This window comes from Lissotriton helveticus, chromosome 5_1 (genome assembly GCF_964261635.1).
Source record: "Lissotriton helveticus chromosome 5_1, aLisHel1.1, whole genome shotgun sequence".
In the NCBI taxonomy this organism is placed as follows: Eukaryota; Metazoa; Chordata; class Amphibia; order Caudata; family Salamandridae; genus Lissotriton; species Lissotriton helveticus.
In genome coordinates this window covers 2,140,614,551-2,140,628,465 of record NC_136065.1, presented here as the reverse complement: position 1 = coordinate 2,140,628,465, position 13,915 = coordinate 2,140,614,551, and the positions used below count along the sequence as shown (strand labels likewise).

Genomic DNA, 13,915 nt, shown 5'->3' with positions numbered 1-13,915 from the left:
AAGAGACAGATGCTCCTCGGAGCAATACCCTTGGCAAGGAGGGAAATTGGGAGGGAATTCCCGAAAGGGAAGGGCATACCCATTTTCTACAAGATTGAGAACCCAAAGATCTGACGTAACCGATTCCCAATCCTGTAGAAAATGGGTAAGCCGGCCCCCAACCGGACCCACATGATCCTGAATGTCGGATCTAGGGCTGCTTCTCAGGGGCAGGAGGGTTGGAGGAAGTGGAGGAGGAAGAGACCTGACGTCCACGAGGACGCACTCTTTGCTTTCCCCTGTAGGACCTGTATAAGGAGTTTTGCTGCTGCTGTTGTTGCTGCTGTTGGCCTTGCCGGGAATTCCGAAAGGCAGGACGGCCAAAACCTCTGAATCTTCTGCCAGTTGAAGAACCTCTCATTTGGAGACCCAGGGATTTAGCAGTCGCCTTGCAATCCTTAAACCTCTCAAGGGCCGCATCAGCCTTCTTCCCAAAAAGGCCTGAACCATCGAAAGGAAGATCTAATAATGTCGCCTGAACATCAGCCGAAAAGTCAGAGGATTTCAACCAGGCAGACCTCCTAGTAGCGACAGCAGTGCCCATAATGCGCGCCACAGAGTCTACAGTATCCAAACCGCTCTGAATGACCTGGCGAGCCGCTGCCTGAGCGTCAGAGATGACTTCCTCAAAATCCTTCCTGCTGTCATCAGGAACTTTTGGAACCAGAACATGTAAAGAGTCCATCAGAGCGTGTAAATATCTCCCCATCAAGCAAGTGGCATTTGATGACTTCAATGCCATACTGGCAGAGGAGAAGGACTTCTTTGCCACCTGATCCTGCTTCTTTGCTTCCTTCTCAAAAGGAACCTGAGGGAAAGCACTAATGTTCTTTTTGGAGCATGCAGCCTGAATGATCAAACTCTCCGGTGAAGGGTGAGAGGTTAAAAAGGCAGGATCATCAGGGGCAACCCTGTATCTTCTGGCTACACTTTTAGAGACAGCTGGAGCAGACAAAGGTTTTTTCCACACCTCCAGAATGGGCTCTGTTAGAGCCTCATTGAAAGGAAGAAGAGGTTCCACCACTGAACTCGGAGAATGGAGTACTTCAGTCAGAATATTAGATTTGAATTCTGCTGTAGGCAAAGTCAACTTAAGCAGACTGGCAGCCTTTCTCATAATCAAATGATAGGGTTGAATGTCCTTAGAAGGAGTACTAGAACCTGATGGTAACTCCCACTCTGGAGAGAAATCCAGGCTTCCTGCTTCTGCCAAATCTTCAAAAGTATCTTCATCCAACTCACCCTCCTCGAGATCAGATTGTGAGTCCAAAAACCTCCTTTCCTCCAGAAGGCGCTGAGCCTCTCTTCTGGATCTCATCTTGACCCGTTTTGCCCTCGGATCCACCATCGGCTCCGACGGATTCGGAATCGACGTCGGGATCGAATCCGCAGGTTCAGAGGGATGTGTTCTAGGTCGACCCGGAGCTGGTGACGCCGGAACCGGCGTCGACGGCTTCGGTGGAGCCGGAAAATGCCACGGCGGCGTCGGAGCCGGCATGTAGGGCATAAACGGAGCCGGAGGGTAGGAGTGAGGGACTCCTAAGTTAAACGCCAAAGGACCCATGGGACCCGAAGGTGCACCAGAGGGGTACCATGACCTCGAAAAGACTCCATACATCGCGTTGAGAAACGCAGAAGGGTCCTGGCCTGGGGCAGGAAATGGTGGATGAAAACCTTCAGGCCTGTCTCGAGGAGCGTTCGGATTCGGCTCACTTAAGGGCTCGGAACCCTCATCCTCATGAGGCTCCTCCTCATCTCGGACCGGGGACGGCGCCGGAGATGGATTCGGAGCCGGATTCGGAGCCGGATTCGGAGTCGGAGACGGAGCCGGAGACGGCGCCCGTGACTCAGAAGGGGAAGCCTCACCTTCAGGTTCTGGATCCGAAACTTCAATGGTCACCACCTTCGAACGAACCTTCGGTGACCTCGACCTCGACCCCGACTCCTTACCAGAACGACGTCGGGACTCATGTCTCCTCTTCTTATGTTTCCTCTTCTTCGAAACATGGTCCGAAGCCGACTTCGAAGACGACCTTCCTCTAGATCTAGACCTGGACCTCGATCTCGACTTCGACCTCGCCCTTCGAGAACGAGACTTCGACGATTTTCCTTTTCCAGCTTTCATTTTAGCCACCAGGAGCTTCGCCTCTCTCTCCCTCAGGGCCTTCGGGTTCATTTTCTTACACGAAGAGCAGTCCTCCACATCATGGTCCGAGCTCAAGCACCAGATGCAGTCGCTGTGTGGGTCGGTAATGGACATCATTTTGCCGCATTCTCTGCAGGGCTTGAAGCCGGTCTTTTTTGAAGACATTGTTGAAAAGACAGGATACAGAGACGCAGAAAATGTTAATAATAAAGACAACAAAGTATCCGTTGGCTACAGAGATTCCCGATAACCGTTAGCGTCGACGACGCGGAAAAAAGGGAACTGATGTCATCACGCCGGCGTGGGCCTATTATAGGCGTCGGTGACGTCAGCGGAGTCGCGAGCGAGGTCGTGTCTCTATGACGTCAGGAGTCCACGTCGGCGCGAGGCTACGAAAAAAGAATTTCCGAATGTTGCTGACGCAAGGGGGTATTCACAAGGTGAGGAATCCACACGGCAGATGTATCTATCAGAAAGGCACAACATGGTGTACAATGTGCAGAGCCAATGGTCAAGCAGCATTTTTAACAAGCATTGGAAAAGCCAATAGGTCTCATCTATAGAGTGTAGTGGCGTAAAGTGCAGTGGCATAAAGTGCAGTGGTGCAGAGTAGTGATGTAGAGTGCAGTGTTGCATAGTAGAGCGTTGTATAGGTGTAGAGTCCGTTCGCATAGAAAGCAGTGGCGTAGCGTAGAGTGGTGCAGAGTGTAATGATGTAGAGAGTGTTATAGAGTAGAGTATAGTGCCGTAGTGTGCCATGGTGCAGAGTAGACTGGCATAGAGTGCAATGGGCTAAAGTGCATTAGATTGGAGTAAAATGGAGTAGAGTACATTGGCCTAGAGTGCAGCAGCTTAGGGTAGAGTGGTGTAGAGTGAGGTGGGGTAGAGTGGGGTGGGGTAGAGTGGGGTGGGGTAGAGTGGATGTAGTGCAGCGTAGATTGCAGTGGTGTAGATTTGAGTGGCGTGGAGTGCTGTGCAGAGGCATAAAGTAGACTGTTTCAGAGTAGAGTAGCATAGCTGTAAATGGTGGAGAGTGCAGTGTTGTAGAGTGTCACAGAGTGCAGTGGTGTGGAGTAGAGTGACTAAGGGGCCACACCCCCTCACCTTTTGCCCAAAAGAAGAGAGTGTCAGGCTGAGCAAAGGTCAGCCTGACAGGCAGCCAGGAGCCAGGCATGCGCTAAATGCCGAGGCTGCAGGCTGCCTGAGCTGAACTTTGTCAGGCTGAAGATAAGATGTCACAGCTCCTGTGGGCGTGGCATCTTCAGCCTGGCAAAGCAGCTCGAAGCCCTTCCCCTTGCGACGAGGGCGAGCACTACTGATTACCTTGGACCTGGGCGCTTCAGTTCTAAGCCTTGAAGTGCTCACAACTGAGTCAATTACTGACACCCCGTCACAAAGTGGGGTGGTGTCAGCAACTCTCAATGACCCCATCCCAATCAGTTGAGTGGGGACTGCTGCCGCCCCTCACTGGCTGACCTAAGGCCACCATTGAGGAGAGGCAGCAGTACCAACCCTCCTGAGACCTCAAAGGGAGAAATGCACTGGCAAGTGTGATTTTTTAAAATGTTTGGTGCGTGCATGACTATATGGGAGCGAATGTTGTGAATAGATGTGTGTGTGTGTCAATGTTCATGTGTGCGTTTGTGTCCCTTCCACCCCCACCCTGCTATAAGTACTGTCCGCCATTAGGCGTAGAGTGCATGGGAAGAGAGCTGTGGCATTGAGCAGAGCGATGCAGAGAGCAGTGGTGTACAGTACAGTGTTATAGAAAAGAGGGGCGTAGAGTACAGTGTTGCAGAGTAAAGTGCAGTGTACATTGGCATAAGGTGCAGTGGCGTACATTACGTGGTATAGATTAGAGTGGCATTGAGTACAGAGGTGTAGAGTACAGTGCAGTAGTGCAGGGTTGACTGGCCTAAAGTGCAGTGGTATAGAATAGAGGGGCATACAGTACAGTGGCACAGAGTACAGTGTTGTAGAGTGGTTCAGTGTAGATTGGCATAAAGTACAGCAGTGTACATTACATGGTATAGAATAGAGTGGCATAAGTACAGTGGCACAGAGTACAGTGTATGGAGTAGAGTGCAGGGTGCAGGGTAGATTAGCGTAGACTGCAGTGGCATAAAGTGCAGTAGTTTAGAGTGGAGTGGCGTATAGTAGAGAGGTGCAGGGTAGACTGCCATAGCAGAGTACAGTAGCATAGGGTTGAGTAGCGCAGAGTGAAGTAGAGTGGTGCAGAGTAGATTGTTTCAGAGCAGAGTGAAGTAGCGTAGAGTGGAGTGGTGCAGGTCAGAATGGACTATTGCAGGACAGAGTGCAAAGTCCTTGAGTACAGTGACACAGTGCAGTGGCGTAGCGTAGAGTGCAGTCCTGTAGCGTAGATTAGATTGGCTTTCAGTGGATTGGCAGAGTGCAGTGGTGTAGAGTGGAGTGATGCCCAGTAGAATGGCGCAGAGAGTAGTGGTGTACAGTGCATTGGCGTAGAGTGCAGTAGAGTGATGTAGAGTGGGGCAAAGTGCAGTGGCATAGAGCACAATGGCAGAGTGCAATGGCATAGAGTGCAGTGCTGCAGAGTAGATTGGATGGAGTTTAGTGGCAGAGAGTGCAGTGTTGCAGAACAGAGTGTAGTAGAGCGGAGTGCTGCAGGGTTGACTAGAGTGCTGCAGAGTAGAGTGCACAAAGGTGCAATTTCCTACAACGAATAGATTGCATTTTTTTGCTCATCACATGCCAAAAGTGTGACACGTGAAAAACATGTTTCACTTTGAGGCGTACTCTGCCCTCAGGCAATTTGCTATATCCCCATTGTCCAAGGGAAGAGTAAGGGTACAGGATAGAATTCCTGGTCTCCTCGGGGGATAGACATGGAATGGGCCCTTTTGCAAGACTAGGTTTTGGGACCAACTTCCACGCAAGCTATCCTAAGCAGGTAGGCGTTGCCTAAAAGAAGACGTCAAACAATCACAGTGAGCCACCTTCATGATAGGACTTTGAGCTCTTGCAAGCTCCTGCATGGTCCAAACATGCCATAGAGGGGTCCCCACTTAATGTCCCAGACCCTGAGAGTCGGCATGTCTGTCTACCCTGGAGATGGATGTGAAGGTGATACCGCTTGGTCTACAGGCCGTCAGAAACACAAGCAATTAGACGCAGAGGTGCTGGGCGGTGACTTAAAGTGATTCCTCTTTAGTGTTTCAGTGCAAGAATGGGTGCCTAGATAAAGACTCTGCTATCCCAGTTACATCGCCACATCCCAGAAGACCCTCTCAGCCACCCATAATGGCACCACAGAGCCTCTCCCGATAAGTCAGGCTAGACACGATGATAGAGCACAGAAAATATCACACAGCAAACAATGTTCATGAGGAAGTTTATGGGGTTAGTTGTCTACAGCTGGTCGATGGGTGGGTCCATCAGTGCAGCCCGAGAGCACAGGCGCACGGCTGTGTTACTTACCGAAGCTGTCCTTGGCGATCACGGAAGTCTTGCTTTGGTAAAACCACCCCTGGACTCGAATGAACCACAACAGGAAGCCGATACTCCAGGTAGGCAGTTTGGAGCCACCAGTCAGACAGCTGGAATAAAAAAAAAGCATGGTCAAGGAGAAAGCAGTTTTGTATGGCTATCTGTATTTGTAGGACTAGCTCTCTACCACTACCAGAAAGAAGAGACGATACCTAGACATCCGCACAATACATTATATTATTTTTACGTGCACAAAATTATTCTGAGAAAACGAGTTGCTTGTTTTTAGAAAGTCTTTCCTGCTACATAATCGGTTCACTTCGTCAAGGCTAATAAACACATGACAGGATACCCTAATGCTTTTATTGCCAATTTGGAGAAAGCTTCTAACATCTGGACACATCATTGCATCAGAGCTGTACCTCAAACACAGTGGGTTTATCGTTGTTGTTTGAATATCTTTATTCGGTAAAATTACTCACCATAAAAGAATACATTTTACACATTTAAAAGGGTACATTTCCCGCAATAAAAGATATTAATTATCATCAATAAAACCATTGTTTAAAATATAACACAGAATACATCAAAACAATTGGTATGGACCTTAGTCAGACATTCTCAACATTTCATTATGTAGTATTGGAAGACCTTCATTTACAACCAATCTAGTCACTTGGTGACCTAGGGTGCAGCTTCAATAACCTAGAGCGTGTCAGCCAAGCACTACTCAGGTATTTTGCCACCCCGCATACAGTGACAGTAGATAATGAATCTGTAGAGAGTACTCGTAAGGCCAGTCTGTGGCACCTCAGTCCCAACCCCCTACAGACTGGTTTCAGCCAAATCTTCCGTGCCGCTTTGTAAGCGGGGCAGGCGAAAAGTAGGTGGGCTACAGACTCCTTAGGGGCCGCACATCCGGGGCACGATCGCAAAGGGCCACCAAGGTTAGACCACCTCGTGGTAAATTCATGCACCGGGAGGGTCCCGTACCTTAGTTTAAGATATAGGGCTCTGTCTAGCGGCTTAGTTATAAAGTCGAGAAAGGGTTCCAACTTCTTAGCCCACTTGAACTCTAAGAACCGTTCAGTGAGTGAACCCCCAGCCCCGCTGCGTGTAGCCTCCACCTGCATCCAATCCCAATATAACTTCTTAATCACTAGTTTGGGCGGAGGTAATTGGGTCTCCCAGACATCTCTCAATCCCAATTGGAAGAGTAGGTGCCTCACATTGTGCAGCCAGCCAATCTTATTGCCAGTATCAAGCAGGATTAGATCATCCAACCCTTCAGCATATTTGGCAAGTTCCTTAGTTCTTCTTAGACGAACCCAAAAGAGCAGCGGGCGCAGCCTCACTAGATCCTTTAGGGCTCGTCTACCCAAATCTAGCCTCAAGGGGATCAACGGGGTAGAAACAGGGAGGGCCACCACATGTCTCAGGAACTTATTTTCCGCTGTGGTTAGATCCGAAACATTTTCGAACCCCCAGAGCTCTGAGCCATATAGTGCAGCAGGGAGTATCTGACCCTCGTAAATAGCCATGACCGGTGACAGAGGTTTACTAATTGACTCCCGATACTCCCTCAGGGTCACCCGAGATATTCTTTTGTGACCAAGTAGCATTTTGGCCAGGTGGTCCTTCCAGTTCATTCGACAGTGGGTTTATCATATAAACAGTGCACTGTCCCTTCTGGGGTCAGAGAGGCAACTCCAGTCACGACTGCCCTGGAATGAATGAGGGGCTCGATGACGTGCAGCCCTGCCAACGCTGATCCCCCTTCCTGCAGAGCAGGATTGCCAATCTGATTCCAGACCACGTCATCCAGATATGGGATCTCAGGCTAACCCAAGAGATCAGGCAGAGGGAACACCACCAGGCTTGCAGAGGAGGAGTAGCGATAGGAAGGGATATGTAGAAATTAGACTCCATGTTTAGACTGTTTATTCTTTATACAATGTTCATAATGCTGGTTACTTTGCTTTGTTTTACCTGCCTAATCGCAGCTCATTCTCTCAATGCAAGAGTAAGATTGTTTCAATGGATGTATTGAAAACATTATTTGTATCTTTTCTGTGTTTACCGAGGGCATGCATGAGTAGACAATGAAAAGGGTAAGACCTGTTTCCACGATTCCTTTGTGGATCAGAGTGTCAGTTCAAGGATGCTAAAATCACCCGCCATACCCAGGAAGGTGAGGAGTTCAGGCGAGGCACTGTGAGCGAGCCTGGAGTTGGGCCCTCAGTCTCCGATGGTGTAGATGGACTTAGTACCTACTTTCTGGAGTCACGTTGTCATAATACACAGTCCTGCCTTTTCTAGAGAGAACCGTATAACAAAGCTATCCTTGCATATAGAAGAGCTACACCACAGACAGCATCAGGACCCGTTTCTTTCACACAAAGTAAAGATACAGTGCATGGGGCAAACTTCTATAACAACCTAAGTCCCAAACGGATAGCACTATTCATGTTGTGATGCACAAGCAGAAGTACACACAAGCGCAGAGAGCAGCAGGTCAAGCTTCCTTCAAAAGGAAAGGTTGGGGATAGCCTTCACTGCTATGTAACACTATGACAGAGGGTTCTCAGTCAGAAGACAGCGAATTAATCCACGCATGTGAATCTATGAAAGATCCAATGCTGGAGAAAAGATAGTTACTGCATGAACAGCAGAGTAAGCTTCAGCCTGGGCAGCACTAGGTCAACCTCCCCGTGCACCCCCTTAACCCCAAACACACACAAACATCAAGGACACAGCCAGGCATATTCCCTCAAACAGGAAGGCAGCTACTGCACGTACAGCATCAGGCCAAGCCTCCTTTGTTTGGAGGGTATGAGAGGGCTGCTAGCCACAGGATTCTCATAAACCACAGGGCTGAGGGCCGGTCTTCACTGCGACTGGGCTAACAATGTGAGAAGTGTGGCCAAGTTCAAGTCATGTGCTGGCTCAGGAAGCCTCATTTTCATCTGGTCAGTCCAGCAAGCAGCTTCTGAGAGCACATAATCCTGACAGTCACATGAGAATCGAGGAATTAAGCCAGCCAGGAATATGCTGTATCTTAGTGCTGATAAAGAAGGACGACTTGTGTTTTACACTTACATGGATTTCTTTCAACATTGCCTCTGATTTCTAAATCTACATTTATGTCCTGACAGTACTCCTACATGGTTGGGTACAAACAAACATAATCCCTTAACATTCCGGGGTCTTTGAATGTATCTCACTGGATACACCTATTGTTCAAAGATCAGAGGAAACTCAAGGGCTGATTTGGCATTTAAAACTTTTGAGCTCAGGGGCCAGGCAGGCTCTGAATGGACACATCCCTGGCTGTGGACTGCTCATGAGTGCAGGGAGGTATGTACATTTTCTTTATACAGTAGTATGTATGTAGTATTTTTATAGTGAGAACAGCCAAAAGTCAGCTGTGCACTAGACTCACTCCATAAAAACACCTGATTGACAGGGTCAGTGACACTCAACGTTATTTAGGGGCGTCTGAGTTTGAGCTGGAAGGCTCAACTTCAAGGGGCAAGGAAGAGTGAGGGTCTGACTGAACTATAACTGCCTCTTGGAGTTGAAGGACAGTGGGAGCTGCCTGTAGAGGCACCCCAAGAATCTCTAAATAAGAATGTGATTTTCTGATAAACACTCATCACTGTCTTAGTTAGGACTTCCGACTGTGTCGTCCTCCCCATCTCCCCGATGAACCTCAATTCTTCCCCTCCCCCACTGCCCTCTCCTCTCCCCACTCTTCTGTACCCTTTCTTGATGGCTTTCTACCCTCTCTGTAATGCTTCTCCCACTATGGCTTTCCCTCCTTCCCTCAGCAGTAATCTGTCCTTCCCCAGTGGCTCTCTGAACACTGGTCCCTACCCTGTGCCACACCTCATGGCTCTCCATGGACGAAGGTCTTCAACCTCCCTGAAGAAACTGTACTCCCCACCAATTCTACTTATTCTTATTTACTCCCTCCTCCTCTCAACGGCCCCTCCCCCCTCCTCGGCTCTCATCCACAATTGCCATGGCCTTCTGTTCTCCTGCTGGCCCTTCCAAACCCTGTGCTGCTCCCCATTATCTTACATCATTCCTGGATGCTACATACCCAGTTTTCCGTTTTCTTGGCCCTCCGCTCCAGGCCTTTCTGCAGCCGCTCACCGACACTGCCGGGCCTCCCAAACTCTTCCACCAGCTCCTTGGTATGGGTCCATTCTTCCTGGCTGACAATTGGCTCCAAGACCTGCAGGTACCCCTCCAGAGTCTGCTGCAGTGGGGGCACAGGCAGGCATGGCAGTCCCTCCTGGTGTGTTAGATAGCGGCCAGGTACCTTCACCGCTGACACGGGCTTCACCAAATTCAGTGGCTTGAGCACGCAAGCCGGCTTTACCTACGAGAGAGGAAAAGAGCAGCGTTGAGGCCCGAGTTCCTCAGGGGCAGGCACTAAGTCCAACATCCCACCAAACAACAATATCCGAGTACACAACATGGATACACAGGGCCTTTAAGACACCATTCAAACCTGGGGTGTGGACACATTAGAGTCCTTCTTTACCCTTCTGGCACCTCATCTGCCCTGAAGGTTACATTGTGCTTCGAACCTGAACATCAGCATGTTGGGATGGAAGTCCACTTTAGAAGAAAACTGGCTTCAAAAATTCTCCTCACCCTCTTGCAAATGCAGCCAGATTAAGTCAAGGTAAAGGTGATTGACTTTTTTTAACCTAAGAGGTGAATAAATGACTTTGCTCAAAACAGCGCCCCTCTGATCTTCTAGAACCTTGCTGGCCTCAAGCCCTTGTGAGCACTGTTGACCGGGAGTGTGGTCTCACCTCTTGCATGTGCGTTAATTACCCAGATACTGAAAAGGAACTGGATCAGTCCATTGATGAAAAGCTTCACACGCATCACTGGTATTTCATTTCAGCAGTCCATGCGTAATATAAGCAATAGTTGAGGTATTTTACTGGCTGCCTGCCCTTACCACTGTACGGCTGGAAGCAGCAAGTCCAATATCTGCTCATTGGCCCATGTCACGTGTGATGATCTCCACAGGTTCTCCTTTGTAAACCAACAGACCTTTACAGGCAGTGGCCACCCTTCCCAGAAGCCAGAGTGCTGCTGTTTAAAGCCCAGTGAGAGAGGTTAAAAAAAAACCCCAAGTAATTCTGGGACTGGTTCCACATTTAATTCCTCATTTCACGCTTCTATCTACTTTCATAGGGATTTCAGCAGGCAAAATATTTGGGGGAAAGTAAAGAGATCTGTGCTTATCTACTGGACATCATGATTCCGGCGGGGCAGGTACTATTGTAACTGTCCCCAGTGGAACTGATATACCCCTCGTACTGAGGGCCCAAGAGTTTAGAAATCCCCAAAATTGCCAAAACATGGAAGATACCAAAGCTCAGAAATGATGAATAAACTGAAGGACAATGACCATGAAAACCATAGGCCCTGGTCGTACTGCTGTGAAAACACCGGTATACACTCCAAGGAGTAAGCATGGGTGTTTTAACGCCGCTGCCTTCGTCGATGGGTCATAATCAGGAGGCGGGTGTGGTGTAGTATTATACCACCCAGAACAAAGTTGAGACTTTGGCTGACGCCGGACATAGAACATGTGGTCATATTTCTCGAGAAATAGAAAGTAGCAAGTGCCTTCGGCTAGAGAAGGACCAGGGAGCAGCAAACCCCTTCACTTAAGAGGACGATGAGGAAACAGCAATCACCTTCACTTAGAGGGGGTGAGGAATGAACAAGCACCTTCCCTTAGAGGGGGGTGAGGAATGAACAAGCACCCTCCCTTAGAGGGGGGTGAGGAATGAACAAGCACCTTCACAGAGGGGGGTGAGGAATAACCAAGCACCCTCCCTTAGAGGAGGTGAGGAATGAACAAGCACCTTCCCTTAGAGGGGGTGAGGAATGGACAAGCACCTTCCCTTAGAGGGGGGTGAGGAATGAACAAGCACCTTCCCTTAGAGGGGGGTGAGGAATGAACAAGCACCTTCACAGAGGGGGGTGAGGAATAACCAAGCACCCTCCCTTAGAGGGGGTGAGGAATGAACAAGCACCTTCCCTTAGAGGGGGGTAAGGAATGAACAAGCACCCTCCCTTAGAGGGGGTGAGGAATGAACAAGCACCCTCCCTTAGAGGGGGGTGAGGAATGAACAAGCACCCTCCCTTAAAGGGGGTGAGGAATGAACAAGCACCTTCACATAGAGGGGGGTGAGGAATGAACAAGCACCTTCCCTTAGAGGGGGGTGAGGAATGAACAAGCACCTTCACTTAGAGGGGGGTAAGGAATGAACAAGCACCCTCCCTTAGAGGGGGGTGAGGAATGAACAAGCACCCTCCCTTAAAGGGGGTGAGGAATGAACAAGCACCTTCACATAGAGGGGGGTGAGGAATGAACAAGCACCTTCACATAGAGGGGGGTGAGGAATGAACAAGCACCTTCACATAGAGGGGGGTGAGGAATGAACAAGCACCTTCACATAGAGGGGGGTAGAGGAATGAACAAGCACCTTCACAGAGGGGGGTGAGGAATAACCAAGCACCCTCCCTTAGAGGGGGTGAGGAATGAACAAGCACCTTCCCTTAGAGGGGGTGAGGAATGGACAAGCACCTTCCCTTAGAGGGGGGTGAGGAATGAACAAGCACCCTCCCTTAGAGGGGGTGAGGAATGAACAAGCACCTTCACAGAGGGGGGTGAGGAATAACCAAGCACCCTCCCTTAGAGGGGGTGAGGAATGAACAAGCACCTTCCCTTAGAGGGGGGTAAGGAATGAACAAGCACCCTCCCTTAGAGGGGGGTGAGGAATGAACAAGCACCCTCCCTTAGAGGGGGGTGAGGAATGAACAAGCACCCTCCCTTAAAGGGGGTGAGGAATGAACAAGCACCTTCACATAGAGGGGGGTGAGGAATGAACAAGCACCTTCCCTTAGAGGGGGGTGAGGAATGAACAAGCACCTTCACTTAGAGGGGGGTAAGGAATGAACAAGCACCCTCCCTTAGAGGGGGGTGAGGAATGAACAAGCACCCTCCCTTAAAGGGGGTGAGGAATGAACAAGCACCTTCACATAGAGGGGGGTGAGGAATGAACAAGCACCTTCACATAGAGGGGGGTGAGGAATGAACAAGCACCTTCACATAGAGGGGGGTGAGGAATGAACAAGCACCTTCACATAGAGGAGGGTGAGGAATGAACAAGCCCCTTCCCTTAGAGGGGATGAGGAATGAACAAGCCCCTTCACATAGAGGGGGGTGAGGAATGAACAAGCACCTTCACTTAGAGGGGGGTAAGGAATGAACAAGCACCTTCACTTAGAGGGGGGTGAGGAATGAACAAGCACCTTCACTTAGAGGGGGGTGAGGAATGAACAAGCACCTTCACATAGAGGGGGGTGAGGAATGAACAAGCACCCTCCCTTAGAGGGGGGTGAGGAATGAACAAGCACCCTCCCTTAGAGGGGGGTGAGGAATGAACAAGCACCCTCCCTTAGAGGGGGTGAGGAATGAACAAGCACCTTCACTTAGAGGGGGGTGAGGAATGAACAAGCACCTTCACATAGAGGGGGGTGAGGAATGAACAAGCACCTTCCCTTAGAGGGGGGGTGAGGAATGAACAAGCACCTTCCCTTAGAGGGGGGGTGAGGAATGAACAAGCACCTTCACATAGAGGGGGTGGGGAATGAACAAGGACCTTCACATAGAGGGGGGTGAGAAATGAACAAGCCCCTTCACATAGAGGGGGGTGAGGAATGAACAAGCACCCTCCCTTAGAGGGGGTGAGGAATGAACAAGCACCTTCCCTTAGAGGGGGTGAGGAATGAACAAGCACCCTCCCTTAGAAGGGGTGAGGAATGAACAAGCACCTTCCTTAGAGGGGGGGTGAGGAATGAACAAGGACCTTCACATAGAGGGGGGTGAGGAATGAACAAGCCCCTTCACATAGAGGGGGGTGAGGAATGAACAAGCACCCTCCCTTAGAGGGGGTGAGGAATGAACAAGCACCTTCACATAGAGGGGGGTGAGGAATGAACAAGCACCCTCCCTTAGAGGGGGGTGAGGAATGAACAAGCACCCTCCCTTAGAGGGGGGTGAGGAATGAACAAGCACCTTCACTTAGAGGGGGGTGAGGAATGAACAAGCACCTTCACATAGAGGGGGGTGAGGAATGAACAAGCACCTTCACATAGAGGGGGGTGAGGAATGAACAAGCACCTTCCCTTAGAGGGGGGGGTGAGGAATGAACAAGCACCTTC

At 49.8% G+C, this 13,915-nt stretch overlaps 1 protein-coding gene across 1 annotated transcript in view; it reads right to left on the bottom strand.

Annotated features, from left to right (window-relative positions):
- CRAT (carnitine O-acetyltransferase) overlaps window positions 1-13,915 on the bottom strand; it is a 223,219-nt gene that overhangs the window by 131,784 nt on the left and 77,520 nt on the right. Inside the window, exons 2-3 of the mRNA XM_078646254.1 lie at window positions 9,756-10,037; window positions 5,642-5,760 (exon numbers count right to left, since the gene is read on the bottom strand). Of these exons, the coding sequence (XP_078502380.1) occupies window positions 5,642-5,760; window positions 9,756-10,037 (401 nt within the window). The remainder of the gene's footprint in view (window positions 1-5,641; window positions 5,761-9,755; window positions 10,038-13,915) is intronic.